Source organism: Gasterosteus aculeatus, chromosome 12 (genome assembly GCF_964276395.1).
Source record: "Gasterosteus aculeatus chromosome 12, fGasAcu3.hap1.1, whole genome shotgun sequence".
Taxonomy (NCBI): domain Eukaryota; kingdom Metazoa; phylum Chordata; class Actinopteri; order Perciformes; family Gasterosteidae; genus Gasterosteus; species Gasterosteus aculeatus.
The window spans coordinates 21,915,443-21,940,030 of record NC_135700.1 but is presented as its reverse complement, the minus strand read 5'-3'; the positions used below and the strand labels follow the sequence as shown (position 1 = coordinate 21,940,030).

Sequence of the window (24,588 nt, the reverse complement as noted above, 5' to 3'; positions counted from 1 at the left end):
TTTGTGTTGACACAGCTTTTGCCTCTCGCTCTTAATTTAGCTCAGTGGAAACACACACACACACACACACACACACATGCTTAAAAGTACAAATCCTATCCCGAGCTCACACTGTCACACTGCAGTATAATTTATTGTAGCATGTAGCAGTGGTGTAGGATCGTTACAATGGACCCTGGTGCACACATGGGACTCGTTATGAAGCCGCCCCCCCAAACCCCCAAAATACAATCTCACATGATGATAATGTACTTATTACCTATATATATATATATTAATATATATATATATTTTTTTTAACCCCCACAAAAAACTAAACCTAGATGGAGATGTTTTGCCTTTTTGGGCCCATCCTTAGCAAACGGCATCAGTCATCACAATGTGTGTTGTCACGGTGACTGTGATGGTGATTCCTACGATAGGATCCGTTGGGAGCTTTCAGCAGTTAGTCTGGTCCGATCCACCGGAAAGGGGGGGAGAAAAAGTGCAGAAGAGAGGCAGCTGAAAGTGTGACGAGGGGACGGTGCAAAGACAAGAATGAAGAGAAGGCGAAGGGAATGAAAAGAAAGAGGCCATTAATTTAGTTCTGTGGGAGGGATCTGAAGGTTACGCAGCTCTCTGCCAGGCCCTCCTGGGTTGACTGATGCCTTTGTGAGGAGGCCAGCGGCGCGCGCACACACTTATCCATCCACGCATGTAGGGGTCCAAGATACTCGGGGTTTGTTGCGGCAGACCGGTTTTATCACAACACAAACAAAAACACGCAGATGGTCATTAACGGACTTCAAAGCGAGAGCAAAATGGGGAAACCTGTATTTATTTCCTCCTCCTGGACGTGACGCGTCTAAACATGTGACGCTGTTTTCCTCTGCTGGGGTGGGAAACCAGACTGTGTGTGTGTGTGTGTGTGTGTGTGTGTGTGTGTGTGTGTGTACTTGTACTTGTGTAGCAACGTCAGCCATCCAGGCTGTTTTAAAGGGCAGCAAAGAACTAATACGTATTCCTCACAGATGCATCCGTCTCCTATTAGTCAACGTTGTCTTTTTAAAGCTGGATACAGAACTCCCTCTGCTACCTGGGGGGGCTCAGGTCAGGCCCGGAAAAGCCCTCCGTCGTCTTTGTGGATGGCTGTAACACGAGTCTTTGCTCTTCAGATTTCATTCCGCTTTTAGTTATAGAGTTAGAATAACCTCGAGCAAAGAAATTGAAATCAAATAAAAAAATTGCTCGTCCCGATGACCTCATTGCATTCTCAACTGGGAACACCACGGCGAGCGTCCACTCGACTTCATAAAGCCCCTTGACCCCGGGAGGCTGAAAAGGCGGCTGTTGTTATGGTAACGGGCACGGCGCAGTCTCTCCTCCCCCCCCGGGACACATGCGGCACTTGTTTAGAGATTCAGTTAATGAAAGCCATTCGTATGAAGATGTTTACGGGACCTTTCGCCGGGTTCGGGTCACGTTAAAGTTACAGGAATAAGTACAAATACACTTCGGAGGGTAAAACGTGGGACTAAATGTGGCGATCAGCTCTAACCCTCTCTTCCTGTCCTGTGTGCAGGAGCCCGGGGCAGCGCCGAGTGCTTGTGCGGGAGGAACCACTTCACGTGCGCGGTCAGCGCGTTCGGGGAGTGCACCTGCATCCCGGCCCAGTGGCAGTGTGACGGAGACAACGACTGCGGGGACCACAGCGACGAGGACGGATGCAGTGAGTTCCCACTAAGCTCCTCCCTCTCCCTCGGTTTCCCGCGGTGGCGCCATGGATCACAAAGTCTCTAAGACCGTTCGTTTTGACACGAGTCGGGAAAATATTCACAACTAAAATGAAAAGCATAAAGAATTCTGAATCCTATTCTTTTAATCCTGTAGGATTCATCTTGAGTGATTAATTTTCCTTTCTTTCCTCATATCCTTTCTTAACTTATTAAAATAAGCTACATACATTAACGAGTATATGAGATTAGAAATCTGACACTAGATATTAAATATTAATACTGGTATTTTCAATATTTCCTTACATTTTAACAACCAAACTTGGTGTTCGCTCAACCACTTTGATATCTGTGGTTGTAAAACATCGTTCTTGGCGAAGGTGTCCCTCTGAGCATCGCCTAAAGGCTCTGATTGTGTTTTGGCAGCTCTCTGCAGCCAATGTGTGCCACTGCACGACCTCTGAATCTTCCCTAGAAATGTAAACGTGTTCTCTGGCAGAGATGCAGAGATTTTCCTGCAAAAATTGTCCAGAATACTAAGAGGAGGGGGAAAAAAACAGCATAAGTGGGCCCATATGGATCCCGTCATCGCCCAGTGAAACACTTAATGGCTCAATGGTCCAGGCAGGGTAGTGTTTCTAATGGCAGAGCTGCCCTTGCCCCCCCCCCCCCTCTCCCCCCACGGACTAAACTTCTGGCACCGGAAGGCGTTCAGGGCGGCAGGGGAAGGGGGAAGCGGAGCCGCTCCGGGAGTATTTTCCTGCGCAGCGTGTCAGTCTTAGCGAGTGGAGGATCTCTCCGGCGTTCTTCTTTTCCACCTCTGTGGGGCCCTCGAGGGGGGACGGGTCGGCCTTCAGAGAGCGGAAGCGGGCGCTTCCCGAGCCTCCCTGAGAGGCGCGTGGCCGCGTTGATCTTCTGTCTCCGGTCACATCAGTCCGCCTCTGTCGCATTAGGCTAGTTAGGGCGCCGGGGAGAGGGGACGCTAAGTGTTATTGATCTCCGGGGCCGGTTGAACGCTCAGTGAGGCCCAGAACGCCGCGGATCGACGCGCGTGAGCAGCCGACAGGATAACGCAGCGTCCAGCCGGACCCCTAATCCATTAGTACGGTCTGATCGATCCTCGGGGCAGAGATTGATGGCGTTGTAGAGTCACACGGTCATTTCAGTATTCCACCCACTTCTCTCCACTACGTGTGGCCAACAGGTTGAGAACTTGTTGGTGGGGGGGGGGGGGGGGGGGGCTGTCAGCTGGTGCGATGATGGTGGGGCAAAAACTGGGGTTTATAGACCTAATTCATGCGTCGAGATATTTGTCCTGTTCAGCCGGAACGTCGTGGGAACACCGAATCCCAATGAACACACACACACACACACACACACACGCACAAAGGAATATCTCTTTTCTGCAGAATTGTACCAGTGCAGTTTGTGGCATTCAGACATTGTTTGAACTTTTAACGCATTAATCGGTTAAACCAATTTAACAATTTCTGCATAGCGCGATTGTGTAACGCACACGCACACTCCTCCATTGTGTCTGTCTCTGTGTGTGTCTGTGTGTGTGTGTGCTCGTTGAACGCAGCAGAGGAGCGGAAGCGGCCCATTGTGAAGCTATCTGCTACGCCGTGGGAGTCGCGTGCGACGCTCCCTCAGATTCAGTCTCTGAACGCGTCTCCGGCCCAAAGTGCAGCCCGAAAAAACAACAACTTTTGCAATCTCCTTGAAAGTGTCGACGCCTCAGCGGTTGGAGAGAGAGAGAGAAGAGACGTCTCAAGGGCGGCACAGCAATTAGCCCCGGAGAAAGTAAACAAAGACGCAACTCAACCGACGAATTAATAACGCCCCCTTTCATCATCGAGCCGACCCTGGCGTTATTTTTGAGGTTATGAGTCGTACGTTTCCATTTTTTCATCTGATCGATGACGCGCCCACAGCCGTGAGTGAGGCCTTGTGAGACGGGACGAGCCGTCTCCCACCTCTCAGTTCAAGGCGATGGGAATTTGTGAGACACTTTTCATAACAGCTGATAACCGCCTCCCTCCCCTCCCCCCCCGAACCCCCTTCATCCCCCGCACTCCCCCGTTACAAATCATCCTCAGAGTTATTTCTCTCACTCTGCGTTTCACTTATAGGGGAGAAAGTGGGATGCAACACACACACACAAGCCCACTGTTGGAGTCCCGCTGAGTTAAAAGTGTGTGTGTGTGTGTGCTTTGAAGTTGCGTGCACACACACCTTATGAAAAGCCCTCGGTCGGGTGCTTTTAAGGATGCGTGTGAGGACCTCCTGGCGGCGTTATGCTTCACATATTTATGAGAATAATCCATTTGAGCGATGACTTGCTTCCCACAACTTGCTCAAAGTGCTCGTGAATCCTTCTCCAAACTGTGTATAAAGGGGATTGTTGTCAGTTGCCTAGCAACCGGGTTCTCCCAATTTAATACGGTTAAAAACCCAGCGTAGCCTGACTGCCCGTTTGTAAAATCGTAACCTCTGGAAAGGCCTCTTAAATGTACAATTCTGTCATAATGATCGATGAACCGGGTTACAAACATGGGCGGGCTCCTCTTTTTTTGGGAGTTTTGGGCGGTTTAGTGGACAGAAATCTGAAGGAATGTTTATTGATGTGTGATTTGAGCGTCTCTTGCAACTCTTGGAGACGGCGACAGTCTCCAGATGTCCCCCTGCGAGGTCTGTTAGGAGCGAGCTGGGCGCTCGAGCGGCTTAAGATATGTTTCTGGCTCAATAGACTGTCCTAATCTTGACCTCTGACCCCAGATCAAACCTGAAACTACTCCTATGAACATAACAAGTGAGCTTAAGCTCCGGGAAAACTGGTCCCCAAGGGCATTGATACAAACGCACACACACACACATATATATATATATATATATATATATAACACCAAGAAATAAGAAGTACCCCCCACGTGCTTTAATCTCCCACTCTATGCGGTCTTGGCCAATCAGGGAGAAGCTGTGACCGCGGGAGGCGAGCTGATCTGAAAGCAGGAGCGGAGAAGATTAGGACCCCATTCCGTCCTCCTCCGTGTGTCATTCTGCCCCCTCCGTCCTCTTCATCTTCTCCCTCCGTCCTTGCATCCTTCTGCCCTCCCCCCCCCGGGGGCTTTTCTCATTTATTTCCCCACTATGTGGTTTGATTTCTCTCAGTTTGTCCGTCTTCCCGGCGCTTTCTCCTCTTGTTTTTCCTCCTCCTCCTCCGGATATGACCCGCAGTTGTTTAGGACACATTAGCATAATCCTCCTCCTCCTCCTCCTCCTCTCTTAGCTCCGTCCTCTCCTCCGCCCTCCTCCCTCAGTATTTACTCGGCGCTCGGCGAACGAGGGGAGCACGCTTGTTCGCACAGAAGGCGACATGACGAGGGGCCGACGGAGGGCAGAGAAAGGGGGCCGAGGCAGGAGGAGGGACAAAGGAGCTGGTCGTTGGTTCCGGCGCCCGGCTCCACCTCCTCTGTGCACCTCGTGTTCGCTTTTCAGGAGGTTTTAAAGTCAAATGAGTCACCTCGACACATTTGCGGAGAATAGAAGTACTCGTTCTTCCCATTTAAATTGGTGTGTATTGAGATATTTTCATATGACATCATGTGACCTCTCCAGGTGAGGGGCGACAATCATGCGTTCCTCCATTTGGATCTTTCTCTCTGCCAGTCGCACACATCCATCCCTGCATTCATCCAACGTCACGTCTTTGTGTGTATTTATCACCCGCCTCCCCTGAACGTATTGGCTCGTGTCAGAGCTGCTCGGACGCACACAGTTAATTTCGTCCTGCCGACGAGGCGCCGTGACGGCCTCTTTGATCCGGACTGAGATATCTGGACAGATTACCAGTTCGTGTCTCCTGTCCGTCCAAAATGCCACTTTGGTGATGCGGTGATGGAACGCATGTATCTCACCTCCATTCTGGGGCTTTCCTGTGTGAGGATTACCAATCTCATTTCACCACTTTCGGATGAGTTTGTCATCGGCCTTCTTAAGCCTCCCTGTTGAATATCCTAATAGCCGTATAACATCATCTTCTTCAGGCCTCGCGTGAGGACGTCCCGCCACACGGCCTCTTTAAGAAGCAGCTCTGCTTGTTAAACGGAACGACCGAATGAATGAATGACGGACGCACTCGACTGCTGTCGGGCACTCGGCAGAGGTTCGTCACGGCAACAGGAGACGAGTCGGCCTTGATGGACAGAAAGACGCGTAGCCACGAGCGACGAGCGGCGAGCACAGTTTTGATGGGAAATATTATCCCACTGCTGCCCTCTATGTATTGGCAATAGATGAACGGTTCACAGGGGACGAGTTTGTTCACCACGTTATGACAAACGGCCAAGGCCTCGCAAACCGCCCCGGCGCGTCGCCGCGCGATGCGCATCACTCGGCTTTCCTCAACCCCCGATGACGTCTTCGCCCTTAATTCTCTCATAAAAACACTTGAAACGACGTTAAGCAAAGACAACTTTAAAAATCTGGGGGGGGAAGAGTAAACAAGCGACTCCCCTGAAGTGTTTTCAACTATTTATTTACCAGACGACGTCCCTGACTGAAGAGCAACCGAGCTGGCTGACTTCTTTGCACATAAATTGTTCATCCCTGGACTTTTATTTGTTAGACGCGTTTCTCCATCTCAAGCGCCCAGATCCGTCTTTTCCGCCAACACAGTTTTCCCTCAGCCGCTGTGTGTGTGTGTGTGTGTGTGTGTGTGTGTGTGTGTGTGTGTTTGTGTGCGTGTGTGATGGCCGCTTCATGTCAAACAATAAAGTCCGAATAACGAAAAAGATGAATGGATGAATGTTTCCACCTCGGACGGCAGCTCCTGGGATCAAATATTCTATAAGTCTGCAGACTCCCCTTTCGCTCTCTGGAGTCCACATCTGGTTTCCAGTCCGTCTACTCCCCCCACCCCCCCCCTCCTCCTTCTCTCTCGCCCCTCCCTCTCCATTGAGCCGATGTGATAAGCGCCGCTTTTAACCCGTAAGCAGATATATTGCTCCCATTAGAGCCACTTGATTCTGCTGCTCAACACTAAAAGGGAGGACATTAAGTGTGCTGCTCAAGGCCACGTGACACACACACACACACACACACACACACCAGGTCAGACATGATGCATGTTCTAACACAGCCAGTAAGCTCGTCAGTTCCGCCGTCGTCCAGAATGGGCCTGGATGAAAAGTTGTCATTATAATTCCAATGTTATACATATGTTGATACTTTGAAGCTCAAAGTATTTGAATGCATTTGACTCGATGGGCAAAGATCTGTTTTTCATGATCGGTGTGAATCCTCTTTAAAAGTGAGTTTCACGGAACTGAGCCTGAACGCATCACGACCGATCACCATGGCTACCAGCGTACAGCTGCTAAAAAGGGGAAAGGAGACTGGAAGCTTCGGGGGGGGAGGACCATCTGTGTGACCAGGACCATCAATGCGCCCCGCTCATCCTTGATACGGCGCACATGCCCCACCCACTGTGTGTGTCTGTTTGTGTGCGAGCGAGTGTGTGCGTGCGCGAGTGTGGAGTGTTTATTTGCATACAATTTGTGTGCCTAAACAGCGCTGCGCGGTGTTTGTTTTCCGAGGGCGCAGCGACGCTTTGCTTATGTGTGTGTGTGTGTGTGTGTGTGTGTGTGTGTGTGTGTGTGTGTGTGTCAGCTCTCCTTCCTCCTCCGAGCTGAATTATTTATTGAAACGTCGAGTAGCAGCATTTTTCTCTTCTCGGTCAGTCGAGGCCCCCGAATCTGCTGGCGCATCCAAAATGCATCAAGCCGCCTCAGCCTGACAAAGACAGCCGTGCGTGTGCGTGCGAGCGTGTGCATGTGCATGAGCGTGCGTCAGGACTCCGGCTGACAGACTCTCTGCAAGTCGACTCCCTGTTCAGGTCCAGCTTATTGCAGCAGTTCTGTCAGATCTCTGCCCTTCTCTCATATTTAGGCACTTTTGAAAGAGAATCTTCAGCAAAAGCTTTGGATGCTCAGTGGGAATCTTTCATTATTTGGCAATTTGATTTTGATAAACTTTTCACGTTTCATAAATTCATGAAGTTTAATGAATTATAAAGTTGACAGTATTTGATCAGCAGTTCAAACACCAAAGATGAGATGATGATGGCTTACTATATCAAAAAAAGGAAATGTGGGCTCTTTATCAAATGTTTATGATAGAAAAATTAATTAATTATTTCAATTAGTCACAAAATATTGGGAATCAGAAAAAGGAATCTGCAGCAGCAGATTCTAAAATCTAAAATACAAAATTAGAATGAAAAGGTTTTCTTTTTTTCCCCAATGGCAGATGATTTATGACCTGTCCGTTTTCATTCTCACGTCACTCTATTGAGTGGAAATCAATGGTTGCCCTTAAGGAAAACAAATGAAGAAGCCGATGGCATAAATGAGGCAATGGTTGTCACTCTGAGCGAGAGGCTTCTGTTTGCTGCTGTGCGTGAATAATGTAATATACATGCACGGGTATGTGGGTCAGTGGGGCTTCACCCCCCCCCTCTCCCCCCGGAGACCAGAGCCACACCCCGACCGCACACACACAGACACACACACACACTCCGACTCCTCCGCCTGTCTGCCCCCACTTCACCTGCTGCCTGACGTCATACATTTTTCATAAAGGCTGCGTTGCTCGCTCAATATTTCATGTACGCGGTATTGACAGGCGGGGGGGTGCGCCGTCCCTCCCCGTCTCTCCTCCTCCCTTTCCAGCCCTCTCCGGACCTGTAATTGAATTAGCCGCGTCTGCGGATGACAAAGGGCCAGTCATTCGGGCAGCTCGCGCTCGGAGCGGAGGAATGCGGCGAGCGGAGCCCGGTGCTGCTGTCCCGGGTCTCTGGCTGCCTCACCGCGGCCTCCTGCCGCGCTGGACCGCTGACGCAGGAGTGTTTTCATCTCGACGCGTCGTGCTGTTTACGGCACAAGTGGATCTCAAAGCTTTTTGCCGCGCTGACCGGTAAAAAAAAAAGCATGAAACCCAACTTTTAATGAGAGTTGGGTTTCCACGCCGGGGCGGGGGACGCCATTTAAAATGGGCATTTATGAACCCTGATCTCACATTAACAATGAGATTAAATACCGCCATGCTTACAATATGGTTACATACACAATGGACGAAATATGAATATAAAAACAAGAAAGGCACCAAAAGACGTTTATGTCTGTCTCTGGTCCTCTCGGCTTCACAGTCTGGTTACCTGTGTGTGTGTGTGTGTGTGTGTGTGTGTGTGTTTGTGTGTGTTCCTGCTGACGGACTTGTTTGTTCCCAGTGCTCCCCACCTGCTCGCCGCTGGACTTCCACTGCGACAACGGCAAATGCATCCGCCGCTCGTGGGTGTGTGACGGAGACAACGACTGCGAGGACGACTCCGACGAGCAGGACTGCCGTGAGTCTCCGTCCTCGTCCTCTGAGACACACACACACTCACACACACACACACACACACACAGACACACACGGTCTCTGCGAGCTCAGACTGACTGGTAGTGGAGTTATTTAAGCGGACAGATGTTTGAGGCAGGCGTGTGCAACGGAGTGTTTGTTTTGAGTCGCTCAGACACACACAAACAAACGCACACACGGTCCCCCCACCAACACTCGCTGGCCTTTAACCTCAGTTCCTCCCGTTCTTGTTGTGTTTTGTGGAGTTGTTCACAGCCAAAGAAAACTGCGTTTAGTAATAAATGACGCGGTCCGGCTTTAACGCCGCGTTCACGCTAAAAAAGTCCTTCGTCTGCTTGTCTGTCTCTGTCCTCCAGTGGCGTCTCCTCCTGCGCCGTTGACCCACATACTCTATCAGAATCACCTCCTGATGGGGGGTCTGTGTGCTGCTGAGCCCGCTATGAATTTTTCATCCCCAACCCCCCGTTCTCTTTCCCCCCCCACATCCAGTGCTTCTCTCCCCAAACTGCTTATTATTTCATGCGTATTGCTTTCTGTTTTTTGGCGTTTTTGGCGTTTTTTCTGTTTTTTTCACCCGTCTCTCACCTCCCAACACATTTCATTTCTCTGCCCGATGCAGCGTTTCTTATTTCATTATTCAGAGACGGGGAGACAATCCTCCCCGCTCGGCTGCAGCAGGAGTAGTAGTCAGGAGTCTCCAGGCGAACACGCAGTGAGGTGGTGAACACGAGACCCTACGAGAAGTCTAAAAGAACCCCCCCCCCCCCCCACCATCAAGATACCGTGTTTCATCACACACACACACTCTCTCAGGGAGCCGGTTAATGACTCCCAGCACCCTTTTGCCCTTTGACGTTTGGCCGCTGTGTGAATGATGAGCGTCCTCTGGGGTGGTTGACCTCTGACCTCCCTCTGTTTGCCTCGCTGATGGGAAGGAGATGGGGGGGGCGAGGGCTTGGGAGGGAGATGAAGAAACCGCAATATATAATAAATAATATATCTATATATTCTTTTCAAGTTGAATATTAAATGAGCACATTTGTCCGTAGTGCGCTTAAACTTGTAATATAACTTTGACCCACCGGTGGAATCATTTGATATGACGTGCATTTCTCTGTCTGGGCGGGGGGGGGGGGGGCACCCTGGATGAGGTTAGGTCGACGTGCAAAGGTCAGCAGAGGTTAGGCTCTCGAAAGTAGAGCGATAAATCATCCCCGCTGATGCACTGGACAACGTTTACTTGTCCCAGATAACATCAAGGATTCACTGGGTTCTTTCACCGTTTGTTTACATTCCGCCTAAACTATGATACATGCGCACACACACACACACACACACACACACTCGTTGCCATGACACAAACCTCCTCAGAGAAGGAAAAAAATGTCAGTGGAAAGCTTCATCTTCTTCTTCTCCCACCCTTCCCGTTCCGAGGACATCCGTCTGTCTCTCTGTCGTCTCTGTTTGTCTCGGCTGTCCAGCGATCGCACACGGTAGCGATGGAATTATAGATTAGCCGCCCCGGGGGGGGGGGTAGGGGGGGCATCCATCATCATCAAGAGGAGCGCGGGGCGGGTCTCGGCCATCGATGGCGGCGGCTACAGTGGGCCGGCTCAAAAGGACGGTCCTGTCTTTAATCAGGGGGGACGCGCGAACGACGAGGCGGGGGGAGGCGGTTTGCAGAGAGATGAAAGGGGTTTGAGGCTGAAACGATGTCACGAAAGTTCAGCGAGAAGGAGGGACTTCCGTCGCGGCTGTCGGCCCGACATGAAGAACGAGTCTTTTTATCTTCAGTCTCAAGGTCGACTGTCTGGGGAAACAAAACATTGTCACTTCCAGCAACCGGGACGGATAATGAAGACGTGCAGCCAGCTGCCGGAGCGCCGCCTCGGCAGAGTAAAGCCAGCTGGTTTAGAACGGAAAGCTGTTCCCTGAACGTAACATGCAAGACGCGCACGCGCTTATTTACGCGAATGTCTTTTTTGACGACCGTTTCGGAGAAAGTACAGAAATTGTCGGACGAAACTCCTCCAAGATCGTAAATGTTTGGGGAAGAGGCCGTATGTCGAGCGCTGCAGTCGAGGCTTCCGACACATTTACTGTTGACCCTTAAACTCTCTCCCCGACCCAGAAGATAAACAGCCTTTTTGTGGGTGGAGTCTGTTTGGGCGCCACTTGCGGTGGTTCAAACAAAGGCTTTTGTTGTGTTCTTGGGTCTCCGGCGCGGCCTCCTCTCGTCACAGTGCCTCCTCCTTGTGCTCTGGTTTGCGTCCTCATCCTGGGGGACCTCTCGCCTCTTTTCTCTGTCCTCTGTCTGCAGCTCCCCGAGAGTGCGAGGAGGACGAGTTCCACTGCCTGAACGGCTACTGCATCCGCAGCCTGTGGCACTGCGACGGAGACAACGACTGCGGGGACAACAGCGACGAACAGTGCGGTGGGCGCCCACACACCCGCACGCACCCGCGCATCGCTACCGAGCCTGCACGCTGTTTCCTAAATTAAACCTGAGGGTTTCTCCCCCCCCCCTCCCCCTCTCCTCCCCCCCCCTCTCGCCATAACAGACAAGCGCAAGTGTTCGGACAAAGAGTTCCGCTGCACGGACGGCAGTTGTATCGCCGAGCACTGGTACTGCGACGGAGACACGGACTGCAAGGACGGATCGGACGAGGAAAACTGCCGTGAGTTACTCTTGTGTGTGTGTGTGTGTGTGTGTGTGTGTGTGTGTAACCGGCCTTGAAGGGAGAGTTTGGGTGTAAGTGGGCTCGTATCCAGAGTCGGTGCATTGGTTGGAAGGAAAACGGAAAGTTTCCACAGCTGACGCGTACCTGGCTGACGTACACCAGAGCGCCGCCGTTCTCCAGGCCGCAGTCTCGTGATTCCAAACCTTCGGGCGAACAGCGAAGTGTACACGTGCTCGCTGTCACGTTCCGTGTGAGGTTGTGACGGACTCGGCACAGACGAGGCGACGCTTCAGAGAGCCTCCCGACGGCCAGCTGCCGCACTGTCTTATCCAGCATCTGCTTTACACGCCTCATTGCGCGTGTGTGTGTGCGTGTGTGCGCAGCCTCCGATGTGATGGCAGCCACCTGCAGCGTGGAGGAGTTCCAGTGTGCGTACGGACGCTGCATCCTGGACATCTACCACTGCGACGGAGACGACGACTGCGGGGACTGGTCGGACGAGTCGGACTGCTGTGAGTTTTGTTTAAGCAAAACGGTCTCAATTCCCTCAGCTCATAAATCGAAATACAAAAACAATGAATAAGTAATAACTGTAGCACATGACGGGCCTCCACACGCTCTTTCACGTCATACATGGTTGCAGCAATTATGGGGTTTATTCCATTTGTTACAGAGATTTAAAGCAAAAGAAAAAAATCTCCAAAGGCCCTTTGAAAGCAGGCTTCATGAGGCTTGAGGTCACCAAAGGTCATTTCATATGTTTTAAAGCATTTGGAAGAGAGCAAGCACTTCTAATAATAAGAATAATCGGTACATGAGGGAATAGTGGCGTTGGAATCTGCCAGAGGGAACATCATTCTCTAAACTGCCGCTTGAACAATTTGCGCTCTATTCGATTAACCTCGTTTCATTACTTCCGTCCACAGATTCATTGTTTAGTTCGTAAAATGCAATTTTGAAAAATGCCCATTCAGAGCTCGATGAGCCCGAGGACATCGCGGAGCTGCTGGTTGTGTCCTTCCATCACTCCATCACAAACAACACCTACATTCCTTATGGGCCGTTTTAAAGGATTTATACATAAATACTTGATTTTATAGAGAAATGTGCACGTAACTCGTAACTTACAGGGTTCCGCTTCCCGTATTGGCAGTCAGTTTGAGCTCGGGAACAGCTGTTTCTGTGCGTTCCGCCGCTCCACAGCGTCTGTCATAACTGCCTGTTACGTTTCCTGTCACTGACACACACACACACACACACACACACACACACAGACACACACACACACGCGATTAACACCGACTCATGTTTCGCTCTCCTCACTGCAGAGACTAATCTCTCAGCATCTCCCTCCTCACTCTCACGTTCTTGTTTCATTCGCTCATTGTCTAACCCACCACATCACACACACACACACACACACACACACACACACACCCTTTGATGTGTTTGTCTCCAGCTTGAAGGCTTTGTAACGTCGTTGTGTCGGAGTCATTCGACCGAGCTGCTCCCCGTTTTCTCCCCTCCTCTCTCCTCCCACGTCCAGGTTTTTTAATTACTGTCGCGCTTCTGAAGTGTTTGACTTTTGGGAAGTTGAGACGGCATCAAAGCTTTAAAAAAAAAAATGTTTGGGGCGGAAAAAGAAGAAAATGAAAGGAGCAAAATGAATCGTCTCGCTAAGTCTTGAACGATAGTTTCATTACAAGCCCTTTTCCTAAATGCCTGTTCACTGTGGACCGAAGACCAACCGGGTTAATGCATCAATCTGCATCCGGTGTCTTGAACTGCTCATCTGTCCTCGTCTGTCCGTCACTCAGATGGCGTTCGGATTTTTTGTATTTGAATTATGAATTTTTTTTTTAAACTCCACCTGAGAAACTTCCAGATAGCTTGTGGGGACACACACAGGATTCCTCACACAGCATTCCTTGGCATTGGCTCTCCAGACACATGAAGGGAGCTTTGTAAGAAAAGAAGCATCTCTGCCCCCCCCCCCTCCCATCCCTCCCCCCACCCCCCCCCTCATCTCAATGCGCATATCCAAAAACTGCATGCCTGCTTACACTGATGCTGCAGATGAAAGAGGTATGTGTGTGCGTGTGTGCGTGTGTGTGTGTGTGTGTGTGTGTGTGCGTAAAAGAGAGAGATAAATGGTGGATGAATCATTTGTGTGCGCGGGCGTTGATCGGCGTCCCACGCTGATTCTAGTGACCTCATAATTCTCTTTTTTAATCTTTCTCTCTCTCTCTCAACCCGCCACCTGCCGTCGTGAAGCCTCCCCCTCTCCTCCCCCTCTCCCCCCCTCTCTCTCTCCTCTGGTCTGACTGATAAAGCTCGCTGCTTGAAACTCCACCACATCTTTCATTTCTCTTTTTTTTTTTTTTTCTTGTTTTTTTAGTTTCCTTTTTCCCTTATCTCACGCCCACCGCCGCTTTGACGGGCGCCGTGCCGCGCTGTCGTGGGGGCGCGTCCACTCTTCGGTTTTTAAGATGCTCACGTGTGATTCAGCTTTAATCTTCCTCCTCCGTCCTCATCCCCACTTTGATGCCATCGCTTTGATCTGAGCGCATGTTGCGACGCGTGGGAGGGGGTTTAGAGGTGGGACAGACATGAAATGATCACACGGCATCCAAAATATCCAACTCGATGGCCGTGGGGAAGGATGCGTCGCTGGATTTGGGAACTTTTTATGGGCAGCGGGAGAAGGAGACAAATACAATCATCGTAAGCTGCCACGTGCATAGGACGTCAAGGCTTTGATCCTCGTGTTTGGGTCGATTTTTGTCGTGTGAAACCTACCGGAGTCCCACGTGCTTGACTTATTTTTGCCTCGAAAAGGCAGAGGCCCGATCTCGTTTGGCTCAGGGACAATTTCACGCGTTCCAAAAATGTTACACAAGTAGTGCGATAAGGCCAATCGGCAGGCAGCCCCCCGTCTGTGAGAGCAGCAACACGCGTCAAGCTCCTTCTCGAGTGTTAAGAGCCGCTCGGTTCCACTCTGATATCGGACTCATTGGTAGAAAGATTCATTGATAAATATGCGGCATATGCACCCGTAACAGGAGGGCTTATTTCAGTTAGACTATTCTCATTCGTTATTTAAACAGATCTGTTTAAATTGGAACGAGTCTTTCATGTTGCCATACTTTATGGACATTTTACAGAAACACTGGCTCTCTGGGCCAAGAGCTGTGAAATAATCCCAACATAACCCGGCTTGATGTGAGCCATTAATAATATTACAGCCGTGTGGCCTGCTGTGGTTGTGATGTCATATATGTGTGTGTGTGTGTGTGCGTGTGCGCAGCCTCCCATCAGCCCTGCCGATCGGTGGAGTTCATGTGCAGCAGCGGGATGTGCATCAACGCCGGCTGGAGGTGTGACGGCGAGTTCGACTGTGACGACCAATCGGACGAGAAGAACTGCAGTGAGTCGGCGATCAAGAGAAAACCGACTCTGTAGAGACTTTGTTTTACTTATTCATGCGATTGTCTCCGTTTGGAACGGAAGAACCAGGCGTTCACGCTGAGAATAACTCCAATCACCTGAGCGAACAATGCATGAACACAATGTGTGTGTGTGTGTGTGTCCTGCAGCCACGTCCATGTGCACAGCTGAACAGTTCCGCTGCGGCACTGGGCGCTGCGTCCGGTTGTCGTGGCGATGCGATGGCGAGCCCGACTGCTCCGACCGGAGCGACGAGGAGGGTTGTGAGAAAACTGGTGAGTCTGAGTTTTTTTTTTTGCCGTTATCTGGTTTTTCAGGCGCTAAATATAACGCCGGCTTCACTCGTCGCCGTGGCAACAGCTGAATGCAGCCCTCCTCTACTCACTAACCCACTTAGTTTCTTCTCCTGTGAAAACGCGCTAGCGTTCGAACAATACGCGGTTCCGTTTGGCTGGGGGAAACGCCGACCCGCGGGCAAGCTACCAAAAGTGTCCCGTCGACTGAGATGGAAAGGAGCAATAAACTAAGCGTCCGGGAAGAAGTTCCAGATCGCTTTGCATGATGTTAACTGAGCAGAATATATACATCCACGTTCCCCTCTATCAGACGTCCAGTTTAGAAGTTAGCAAACGGTTACATGTGATGACGGAGGAGTAAAAACCCTTAATAAACATTGTGTACTTGGCGACGGCAATAACGAGTAGCGTGAGTGCAGAGCGGGAGGTGAACCGACTCACACCGTCCCCCCCGTCCACAGAGAGCCCTCCGTGTGCTCCCGATCAGTTCCAGTGTGGGAACGGACGCTGCATCGGCCAGAGGAAGGTTTGCAACGAGGCCAACGACTGCGGGGACGGGACCGACGAACACCCCCACCACGACTGCCGTGAGTCCGGCGCCTTCATGTGATCTGTGAAGGCCAATTTAAAAGATCTACGGGGCTGTGCATTTAGGGCATTTCATACTGCACTTCTGCTAATTAAACGGTGCACCATCCGGGGCCAGAGTAAGGCTCTTTAATTAATCATTGGTTTGTCCTGGATTCATTCAATTAAATTAGACTATTCAGTCTGTCTCCCAGTCCCTCTATTATATTTCTCTATAAACGACGACGTTGGTAGATTTGCGAAAGGAGCAGTGTTTTTTTTTTTTTTTTTTTTTTTATGCTAAAAGGCCTCAAATACGCCTGCGTCTTGATAGCAAATAAAAATAAAAAGTGGGGTTTTTGTAAGTAAGAAAATTCGTGATATTAATACATCAAGCCTTTCTTTCAAACCCCGAAATAACATTCAGTGTGAAGGCTGTCGTAACAACGTCACGAGGACTGACATGAGCATTTAACTTATTGATTGCTGATTTAAATTCATTAAAGGTCTTGGGGGGGGGAGCCTTATCGTGGCACTAAAGCAAAGGTCACTGACATCACGTAATGACAATGTGTTCAGCTTTTTACCCGCACCTCCGTCCTCGGGGCCTCAAAACACAATTTCATGGCCCCAGCCCACGGACGTCTGGCTTTGAACCGCGTGGGGTCGCGTTGGTACTGAATCGGCACACTTGTGTGCGTTTGTGCTCCCGTGTTGTTTTGTGCGCGGCGAAAGCAGGTCCGCGCTCCAGCGAGGGAAACTGCAACCAGAACAACGGAGGCTGTTCCCAGAAGTGTCAGATGGTCAGAGGGCTGGTCCAGTGCACCTGTCACACCGGGTACCGGCTGATGGACGACGGCAAAGCCTGCCAAGGTACCTGTCTCTCTCTCTGTCTGTCTCTCTCTCCGTCTGTGTGTGTGTGTGTGTTTCCTGATAGTTGGTTCTCATGTCAGCTGAATATTTCCCACAAATATGAAGAAATTTCTATGGAACTTGTTACGCTTTCTGATTTTTCTGTCGCAGTCCAAACTCTTAGAGACACAATCTTTGTCCCCATACGTGTGTTTTGAAGGTAAAGAAGTTCCTTTTGACTTTAAGGGACACGCAGTAGTAGTTTTTATCTTCACGTCTGGATTTCATTGTTAACCCCCGCGGGAGTTCGAAGGCCAACATCGCGCTCCCTCCTCTCATGTCTTCTCCCCCTGTGGTCCGTTCCAGATGTGGACGAGTGTGCCGAGGAAGGCTACTGCAGCCAGGGCTGTACCAACACCGAGGGGGGGTTCCAGTGCTGGTGCGTTCAGGGCTACGAGGTCCGACCTGACAAGCGCAGCTGCAAAGCTCTGGGTAAAATAACCGACGTGCTCCATTTCGACCTTTTTTTTAACTTGTGACCACAGAGAAGTCGCCGCGGGTTTGGCCTCCAATAAAAACCCGGCTGCGTATTCTTTACACTTGCCCCGGAGGTAACCCTATCCGTTCCTCTGCTCCGGGGTCTTTAATCACAGTGAGCCTGGCTCACTCGGTGTCTGGACTAGATTTGGATCAGCGTCTGTGGAGTGCAGGTCTGGTTCGGCAGCCCATCAATCTGCTGCAGACTGAAGTTAAACGCAGGTCAGGGCCGGCTGTCAGGCAGCTGCCATCGGCCCGCGGCCCGGTGGGATTAACGCTCGCCGTTATTAAAAGTGACTGCCCGGCCTTCACCGCTCACGTCGTCTCCACCGCCGAACCGTCTTCTTCCTCCTTTCAGGTCCGGAGCCCGTGCTGCTGTTCGCCAACCGCATCGACATCCGGCAGGTTCTGCCGCACCGCTCCGAGTACACGCTGCTGCTCAACAACCTGGAGAACGCCATCGCCCTGGACTTCCACCACAGCCACGAGCTGGTCTTCTGGTCCGACGTCACGCTGGATCGCATCATGAAGGCCAACCTCAACGGCTCCAACGTGCAGGAGGTCGTCTCCACCGGTCTGGAGAGTCCAGGTGTGTAGGGCGGCCGAAAGGGCGCAGGGCCTCGTTCTGTTTTTCCAAAATATCGTATATGCTCTTTTTAAAGGACGTTGTCCTTTACGTTTGTGTCTTGAAAGTGACGCAGATTAAAATCAGTGCTGTCTTAGCTTAGCTTAGCTAGCTCGGCTAAGTCCAAAGTGGAAAAAAACAACTACAGATACTGAAGTTCACTTGCGAACATTCACATCTGATATGTTTAACATATACACAAATATTTATGAGCGAAATTGTTCATAAAATGTGTTCATTTTCTTTTTGTCACAGGTGGACTGGCCATCGACTGGATCCACGATAAGTTGTACTGGACGGACTCTGGGACGTCCCGTATCGAGGTGGCCAACCTGGACGGGACGCACCGCAAGGTGCTGCTGTGGCAGAACATGGAGAAACCGCGAGCCATCGCGCTGCACCCCATAGAGGGGTAAGAGTCCGACACACACACACACACACACACACGCATTCCCCCCTGGACGTGTCCCAGTTGCTGCGTAGCTGCGGAGCAGAGATTACAGTCTGGCAGCACGGCGGTGGGGCCTCAGGCGAGCATCTGTGTGGAACGAGTGTTTCCTGAACGTGGGCGTCAGCCAAGTGCGTTTTCATCCCCGGCTGCTGTGACGGGGACCAGTTTTTTAGGTCCCCGTCACAGCATCATTTTTAGGTTTTTTAGGTGAAGCCCCTGAGAAAAGTTTGAGAACTCGTTCAGCTTATTACGGTGCTCATTTGCATGGGATAATTGAAAAATATGAAAGCCCCCCCCCCCGTCCCTCCCCCTCCTCCCGGCGGGCATAACGGATGAGTCATAGGGGGACAGAGGACTTTTTTGTCTGCGTTTTCGAAGCGTCTCGAATGCTGACAGCAAACTAACCCCCACTGTCCCGCTGTCCTCCCCAGTAAGATCTACTGGACGGACTGGGGCAACACGCCTCGCATCGAGTACTCCAACATGGACGGCTCCAACCGGCGGGTCATCGCCGACACGCACCTCTTCTGGCCCAACGGCCTCACCATCGACTACGCCGGCCACCGCATGTACTGGGTGGACGCAAAGCACCACGTCATCGAGAGGGCGGACCTGGACGGACGCAACCGCAAGGCCGTCATCAGCCAAGGTAGAGTCCCACGGGACGTCCGCCGCGACCTTCCGCGGGGAACGCCACGCCCGGTCCGTAATTACCGGGACTAATAACTCTACTGTAGTCGAATTCATCGACTTTTTTTCTCACCGAAAGCTTTAAATGAGCTGCAGAGTCTCATTATTTACCACATACACACAAAATGATATATATATATATATAATTGGGGGCGATTCATTTTAACAACGATTCGATTCGAATCTCGATTCATGGTTGCCGGTTCGATTCACGGACGATCTGGGTTAATTTAGAACGATTCGATTCAGTGACTTGAAATCGATTCAGTAACTTTACTGGACAGTGGAGGCAAAGTTTCTGAGATCCCTGTTGTTTCTTGTAAGAAAATCAGGTTTAAATTAATTATGGATATTATAAACAAGCAAACAATTGATGGCAAATGTATTGACCTTTTTATTGTGCAACAATTTTCAATGTAAACATTACACAATAATTACACAATGTTTGGATCAATTCACAGAACCCCGGATTTTCAACCTCATTGTAGATTCTCACGTCTTTACAGATAAACTTGTTCCTGTGATATTGAGTTTGGTGCTGGAGGCCTGAGGCGTCTGCAGAGCTGAGTTACCTGCTGCTGCTGCAGCGGTGACGCTGCTAGAGGTCCTGACTGTCGGCGTTGTTTAATCCCGCGGCGCCTTAGTAGACGGCCCGAAAGATTCGTCGTGTTTCCGTGTTTTTTTTTATTTGGCTTCTACATATTCTACAAACAGCGACCGACTTATTTAGAACACCTCCGTGTTTGCAAAAGCCAAAATGTTTCCACGCGCTGGATCGATGAGTTGGTTTGTAAATGTCTCGCTCGCAGTCGTCTCCTCCACGCGGTGTGTTGTTGTTGTTGTTCATAGTCAAGCGTACTGATGACGTCACAGTCAGGCAGACTGAATCGAGTAACGTTTAACGTGTCTAAAGTGCTAGCAAACAAACACACATCCACACCGTTGTTGTACTTAAATCCAATGTGCAGTTTCCAAGTATCGATACAATCGATTATGTACCATTTCAATCGATACATGTCGTCCGGAATGCCGATTTGCGGAGCACAGATCGATTCATGTTGCTAGTTGCTTACGCAACTTTACTAAACCCTGTGGAGAAAATCAATGCCATGTTTCCCTTCCAGAGCGCACACACAGACGTCCTAGATGACGACACAAAGCGTGCGTGCACCCAAAGCGGGGGTCCGGTGTTTGCATCAGGACCCTGATGTGTCATATAACGAGATCTCATGTTGCAGTAAAACTACCTCCATACTTTTACTCAGGTTCTTTCTGGCAGAAGGGTTTCCAATGTTATATTTGTTTTTTCATCTGAGGGGGAAAAGTGTGGAAGCAGTTTAGTGAGTACCAAGTGTGTTGAAAAGGGCGAGCGACCCTGTGTGTGTGTGTGTGTGTGTGTGTGTGTGTGTGTGTGTGTGCGCGCCCGCCTGCCATCCGCCCGGTGAGCTCTCCTTAATGATGTGTGCTCTCAGGATGAAACGCTGTAATTGGCCCTGTCCTTCCTCCCCAGCCTTTGTTTGCTCAGACAACACGCCGGACAAATAGGACGTGTGTGTGTGTGTGTGTGTGTGTGTGTGTGTGTCTGCATAGAGACATTCTGAGCCATTGTGCCCTGGAATGTTAACGAGTGTCTATCTCCCTTCACCTATAGGGGTGTGTGTGTGTGTGTGTGAGCTAGCTGGAAGCGTGCCAGCTGCTCTGTCATTGGAGCCGGGGCGGCGGGCGGGTGTGATGGATAACGCCCCCATCCAGCGCACGCACCTGCGCAGGTGGCCCGGGGGTTGTGCGTGTGCTGGTCTCTGGCACAATAGCCCCGTTTGCACTTGGTTTTAGACCGCGTGTGAAAGACCACGGGGACGCTTTGCGATGCGATCTCGCCGACCACCCGACCTGTCCCGTTCGATACCGTCACTAGGATCCGACGTTTTCGGCGATTTCAAGAAGGAGAACCTCCCAAGACGTCCCCTCGGCGCTGCAGGCCATCGCGCCGGAGGGGGGCGGGGAGGGGGCGAGCGGCGCCGCTGCGTCTCCGATGACCTGTGTGACAGATTCTGGCGAGGCGTGAAAGGACCGAGAGGTGCCGCGTGTAGGTTAAAGGGGACATTACTGGGAAGGCCGGTGGGACGTTTGATGCCCTGTCGGCCCGCAGCTGCTCCTGCAGCTGTCCCAGAAAACAGGAGGAGGAGGAGGAGGAGGAGGAGGAAGGTGACCGTGTTGGAAGCAGGCGCCTCTGGAGATGTCAACGGCTCAGGGTGGGGGAGGGGAGGGGAGGAGACTCTTGTCTCCCTCACGTTAGGATAAGATCAGTGAACACACCTGGTCCTGTAAAGAGGAGGGCAAACGTACATGTGACTTCTTTTAATAAAAGATAATAACTAAAATAAGTTTTTCAGTTTTCTTTACCCAGACAAGATGCCTGATAAGAATCATAATTTAGTCTGAGCTGTTTATTATAATTTATCTCTCTAATGACAGAAGGCTTGATATTTAACAACCTTTTTTTAAATGTTTTTTTTCAGAAGTCAATGTCCCCTCTTGGTCAACACACTATCCTACATAACAAAAATATTATACTATAAAATATACTTTTATAAGATACAAGGATCTTCCACATCCTCAGGATCTACTCGTACAAAACCTTTTTGACTTCGGTGCGCTAAAATAATTCGCTAAAATAAAGACCTAATCGATTCCTATCGTACCACCAATGGATTTATTCACACTTTCAGGAGGCAAACGGACGTTAAATCCATTCGTCCGTCTGTATTAATGTTGACACGGACCAAAGAGGCAGTACAGAAATAGTTTACTGCTCATAAAACATACGGTTAGATTGAAGCGGTTAAACGTTTGTTATCATTAAGCAACTCACCCACAATCCCCCCGATCGTCACTGTGCTCCGTGCAGCCTCAGACCTTCACCACGCAACGTGACATTAGATGACACGCGAAGCGGTTTCACTTTGATGACATCATGTACTTAAATAGTTAAATACTTCTCATATCTTAAGCTTATAAAAGAATTCCGAGCTTTTATTAAAGCGCACACACACACACACAAACAAGAAATTCTGTGATTTTTTCATTTTCTCTGATTTAAAATCACCCGTTGGAAGGATGTGACTAAATCAAAGTTAAGTGCAGACTAAGAGAACATGTTTCTCTCGGCCTGAAGAGGTTTGAGGGCACAGATTCCCGACAGAAAAAAGTCGAAAAGCGGCCCGAAATGGGGGCGTCATGACGTCAGCAGAACCCGCTGAATGGGCGGATGTTGCAGGAGCGTTTTTTATTTTTTGTCATTTCCTGTGGTCTTCCTGAGGTCTTTGATCAGTCAGGGGTCACGGAGTCATGAAAGATGTCGCCAGGCTGCTTTTTATTAAACTCGCCCTTTCTGAGACCTCTCTCTCTCTCTCTCTCGATCTCGACCCGTAGGCCTGCCGCACCCGTTCGCCATCACCGTGTTCGAGGACAGCCTCTACTGGACCGACTGGCACACCAAGAGCATCAACAGCGCCAACAAGTTCACCGGCAAGAACCAGGAGATCATCCGCAACAAGCTGCACTTCCCCATGGACATCCACACGCTGCACCCGCAGAGGCAGCCCGCAGGTCGGTGTTTCTCACGGCGTTTGGTTCTACGCGTGTCAGGACGGTGAACAAATGATCCTCCTTATCAGTACAATACGACGAGCTAAGCCTACGGTGGATTATCAAAGGGTGAAAAAGCTCAATACAACGGTTCCGTTCACATTATTACACAAAGGAAAAGTTGATATTTAACCGATCCATTGATAGCGAATCATCAGTTTCTACTGAAGCAGTGTTGAGTGACGTCATCAGCACACCTGGAGTGAAGCGTCACTGAAGGAGCACTTTATGGTTTCTTTGATTCACGTTGTAGTCGAGGCTTCTTCTGTAGTCCTCCAGAACGGTCCAAAAGCTGCAGATCATAAAATCGGTTCAGCTCCAGGTGACTTATTTGAGGTTCTGGAGCGTGAGATGAATGGACTTTGATGTGTGTGTGTGTGTGTGTTTTACGTTTCATAAAAAGCGTCGACAATTACGCCCCACACAGTGTGCACAAAGGGCTGTGCCGAGATATTCTACCGCACACGACTTCAGCTGCAGTTGAAAGGAAAGCTGTGTTCTCCATTCATCCTTATATGGACCCTCGTTCACCCACATCGTCTTCAGGTCCGTCTGGTGTTGTGTGTGTGTGTGTGTGTGTGTGTGTGTGTGTGAGAACAATGGATCCATTAGGCTGCAGCCGTGAGCAGTGCGACGTGTAGTCGTGCAGCAGGCGGGAGGAGAGGAGGCCCGAAACAACAAGAAGATCAAACACAAACTCGGCCCTCATTAGCGGGCCGAGGATGAGCCGGCTCGGGGGCGGCGAGGGAACGCGGCCACCTTCTCTGAGGGCGTCGCTGAAGTGGAGGCCTGTTTTTGCTACATGCAGAGATAAAGGAGCGATTCTCCGCTCTCGAGTCAGACTGCGCTGAACCGTCCGCTTCAAGCGCTTTCTTTCTTTTATCGGCGTGGCAGCAAAGACTTCCTGTGTTCTCTGCTAACGCGGCGTGCCGGACTTGTTGCCAAGGGGGGGGGTTGTTTATCACGCTGAATACTATCACAGTCAGACACTAACATGCCTCTGGGTTGGCGGGGGGCACGAGGGGAGCACCAGTCCTTTTTGTTTTTCGATGAGTTAGATTCGATGAGTCATGCAGCGCCGCATCGATGGAACATATGCAACTAAACACAGAGCAACTGGCCCCTTGGCGAAGTCCCGCCCCTTCAAAACTAGACTGGCCAATCACAGTTGGATTTCTATGAAATGGGCCACAGAAAGCCTCGTGCACTGATCCGCGCGCGTCTCTTGTCTCTCCTGCAGGGGGCAGGAACCGCTGTGGCGCCAACAACGGGGGCTGCAGCCACCTGTGTCTCCCCAGCAACAAGACGCACACCTGCGCCTGTCCCACCGGCTTCAAGAAGGTGGACCACTCCAACTGTGCCAACGGTGAGTCCCTCAACATCTGGATCATTGTCATTGTTGTCATAATTGAGCGGATGTGACATATTCATTTATTAATGGAACAATAAATGCCAGTAGCCATCATTTAAGCCCGTTAGCATTTGATATATAAATTGTAATGAGTCGTGCTCGTTTAGTTATTATGGGTTATGCACCCCACGATCACATTTGTCTTCTGGTGGATGAATTTTGTTTGAGATCTGTAATAATTAGTTTCAGCTGTCATCAGTAGTCTTTAAGTTTAAAGACAAATCCTAGGTAGTATTTAAATGGATTGTT

The 24,588-nt window shown here is 50.4% G+C and overlaps 1 protein-coding gene across 3 annotated transcripts in view; it reads left to right on the top strand.

The window, feature by feature from the left end:
• lrp4 (low density lipoprotein receptor-related protein 4) overlaps nt 1-24,588 on the top strand; it is a 64,459-nt gene that overhangs the window by 27,897 nt on the left and 11,974 nt on the right. For all 3 annotated transcript variants that reach the window (XM_078085769.1, XM_078085768.1, XM_078085770.1), the window contains exons 2-16: nt 1,562-1,708; nt 9,001-9,117; nt 11,455-11,568; nt 11,696-11,812; nt 12,199-12,327; nt 15,123-15,242; nt 15,412-15,537; nt 16,020-16,145; nt 16,864-16,998; nt 17,344-17,469; nt 17,873-18,103; nt 18,395-18,551; nt 19,022-19,239; nt 22,713-22,889; nt 24,169-24,294. In XM_078085769.1, the coding sequence (XP_077941895.1) occupies nt 1,562-1,708; nt 9,001-9,117; nt 11,455-11,568; nt 11,696-11,812; nt 12,199-12,327; nt 15,123-15,242; nt 15,412-15,537; nt 16,020-16,145; nt 16,864-16,998; nt 17,344-17,469; nt 17,873-18,103; nt 18,395-18,551; nt 19,022-19,239; nt 22,713-22,889; nt 24,169-24,294 (2,166 nt within the window). The remainder of the gene's footprint in view (nt 1-1,561; nt 1,709-9,000; nt 9,118-11,454; nt 11,569-11,695; nt 11,813-12,198; nt 12,328-15,122; nt 15,243-15,411; nt 15,538-16,019; nt 16,146-16,863; nt 16,999-17,343; nt 17,470-17,872; nt 18,104-18,394; nt 18,552-19,021; nt 19,240-22,712; nt 22,890-24,168; nt 24,295-24,588) is intronic.